A 2,146-nucleotide genomic window follows, 5' to 3' on the forward strand; every position below is an offset into this window, starting at 1 on the left:
TCATGTAGGCCAGGACAGAAGGCTACCCGGCTCCTTAGCTTTCATCCGCAGTGCCACAAGGCCCGCAGGCTTGTAGTCAGTTTCGGGTCCCGGCTCAAAGGAAGGGGGCCCGAGCCCCCCTGGGAAGCTGTGGAGCGAGTAGAGGCCATTGATCCCTGGATGGTGTGTTGGGTGGTGGTGGTGGTGGTGGTGATGGTGGTGGGGGTGGTTGGACGATGCGGGCATGCCCATGAAACCAGGCAGGTTACTGTGTGGGTGGGAGTAGGGACTCATACAGGATGAGGGCATGGAGTCACCACCCAGGACACAGCCCCCGCTAGAGCCGCTGCCTCCCCCTGTAGTTGCCCCCGGCCACAGGTTGCTCTGCATCTACAGGTTGGGGAAGGGGGTTGGGGAAAAGAGAGGGAAAACAAAGCAACCTTTTGATTTCCAGTGAAGTAGCTTTCAATTTTTTTCAGAATTTTGTTTAACACACATTTGCTGAGAAAAACAAGACATGGCATCAATATGCATTATAGTCCATCTAAATCTGCACTGTTCATGTGAGGGATACCTGGGCCGTGCATCTTCTGTATAGTGGATCATTAGTGGTGATAAAATAATTTCTCACAGCAAGATTAATTTGGTTATCCTATAACTTCTGCAACAACAATTATTATGATGGTAGTCAATACTGGCCTACAGTATGTGTCAGTAAGTACCTGGTATGTGTCGTGTCGGGGGAGGAGAGAGATATCATAAGTAGCAGCAAAGTGGTTGCGCACCTCCTGGATCTTCCCATAACGTTCTCGTTTCCTCCACTTGGCTCTGCGATTCTGGAACCACACCTAATGAATAGAAAATAGCGTTGAAAGGCATCTTGCAATTACAGTGAACTATGCAATGTAAGTTAGCCCTGGACATAATTTAAGATATGGAAACAGTTATAATTTCGGAACACTTTGGGCGGGTGTTGTGGTGTTATTGAAGATGAATCACAGCTGTTCAAAAAACAACAACAACAACAACAACAACAACAAAAGGTATTTAAACCCAGAGACAGCTGAGCGTTGTATGCACCACACCGGACTAGAGCATACCTGTACTCGAGCCTCGGTGAGCTCAGTCCTCAGGGCCAGCTGCTCTCGGGCGTACACGTCCGGGTAGTGTGTCTTCTGAAACACCTTCTCAAGCTCCTCCAGCTGAAAGGTGCTGAACGTGGTGCGGTTGCGTCGCTTCTTGTTCTTGCCGGATAGGTCAATGGAGTCAGCGATAGAATCCCCCTGGATGCCATTGGTCGGCTCTTTCAGCTTTGCACAACAGTCTGAGCCAATCCCAGGGTAGCCCATGGTTTTTGGAGACACTTTTTCTCTCACTAAGGCATGCAGGGCGGACAGAGAGCATAGGCAGACACATGTAATGTAATATATATATATATATATATATAAATATATATTTGTATGTGTTGAATGACAATTTCAGCAAACCTGCGATCTGTAACACACAAAACATTAAACTCAAAACTTCAAATTTAAAGGCAAATCTCATATCAAAGCCTTTCCCCCCCCCTACAGTCTTTATATGAGAGCACAGTTGTTACGTGAAACTTACTTTTCAAAGTCAGCATTTTATTTTATTTTTTGTGAAATCTGCATCATACATGAAATGTCTACTGTTACTCAATAGTTACTCCAGACCCATTTTAAACCACGCAACTATGGACGCTCAGATTGCAAAATCAAAACATTATAATGCCAGATTATATACAGTGAAGAAAATCAGTCTGTAACTGTATATTGATTAATAAACTGCAACCGCACGTTAAACTCGAGCGTTTACTGTACTTTTACTAAGAATGTCTTACCAGACGGATTGGCAGAGGAAGCTGAGTTGGAAACTATAATTTTTTTCTCAAGCTGTTTTTACTGTCGGTTTCCCCAGCCCGATGCCCAAACATGAGACGCTAAGAGGTTCGGTCGAATTCTCAATATCTGAATTTACACGAGCTGCATTTAACTCAGATTATCCGAGACACGGCATACTAACTGGCGGTGGGGGCACCATTAGCACTTGGCCGCCCAGCTTTTTGAAGTTTCTTTGAATTAAGGCCACAAACCCAATATGTAGACAGCAGGCACATAGGAGCTTTGGGTCTACCTTCATATAA

At 45.2% G+C, this 2,146-nt stretch overlaps 1 protein-coding gene across 1 annotated transcript in view; it reads right to left on the bottom strand.

Annotated features, from left to right (window-relative positions):
- The window catches only part of alx3 (ALX homeobox 3), a 5,370-nt gene continuing 3,224 nt past the window's right edge, over positions 1–2,146 (bottom strand). Inside the window, exons 3-5 of the mRNA XM_056275179.1 lie at positions 1,080–1,354; positions 702–827; positions 1–369 (exon numbers count right to left, since the gene is read on the bottom strand). Of these exons, the coding sequence (XP_056131154.1) occupies positions 1–369; positions 702–827; positions 1,080–1,354 (770 nt within the window). The remainder of the gene's footprint in view (positions 370–701; positions 828–1,079; positions 1,355–2,146) is intronic.

Source organism: Lampris incognitus, chromosome 2 (genome assembly GCF_029633865.1).
Source record: "Lampris incognitus isolate fLamInc1 chromosome 2, fLamInc1.hap2, whole genome shotgun sequence".
Classification (NCBI taxonomy): domain Eukaryota; kingdom Metazoa; phylum Chordata; class Actinopteri; order Lampriformes; family Lampridae; genus Lampris; species Lampris incognitus.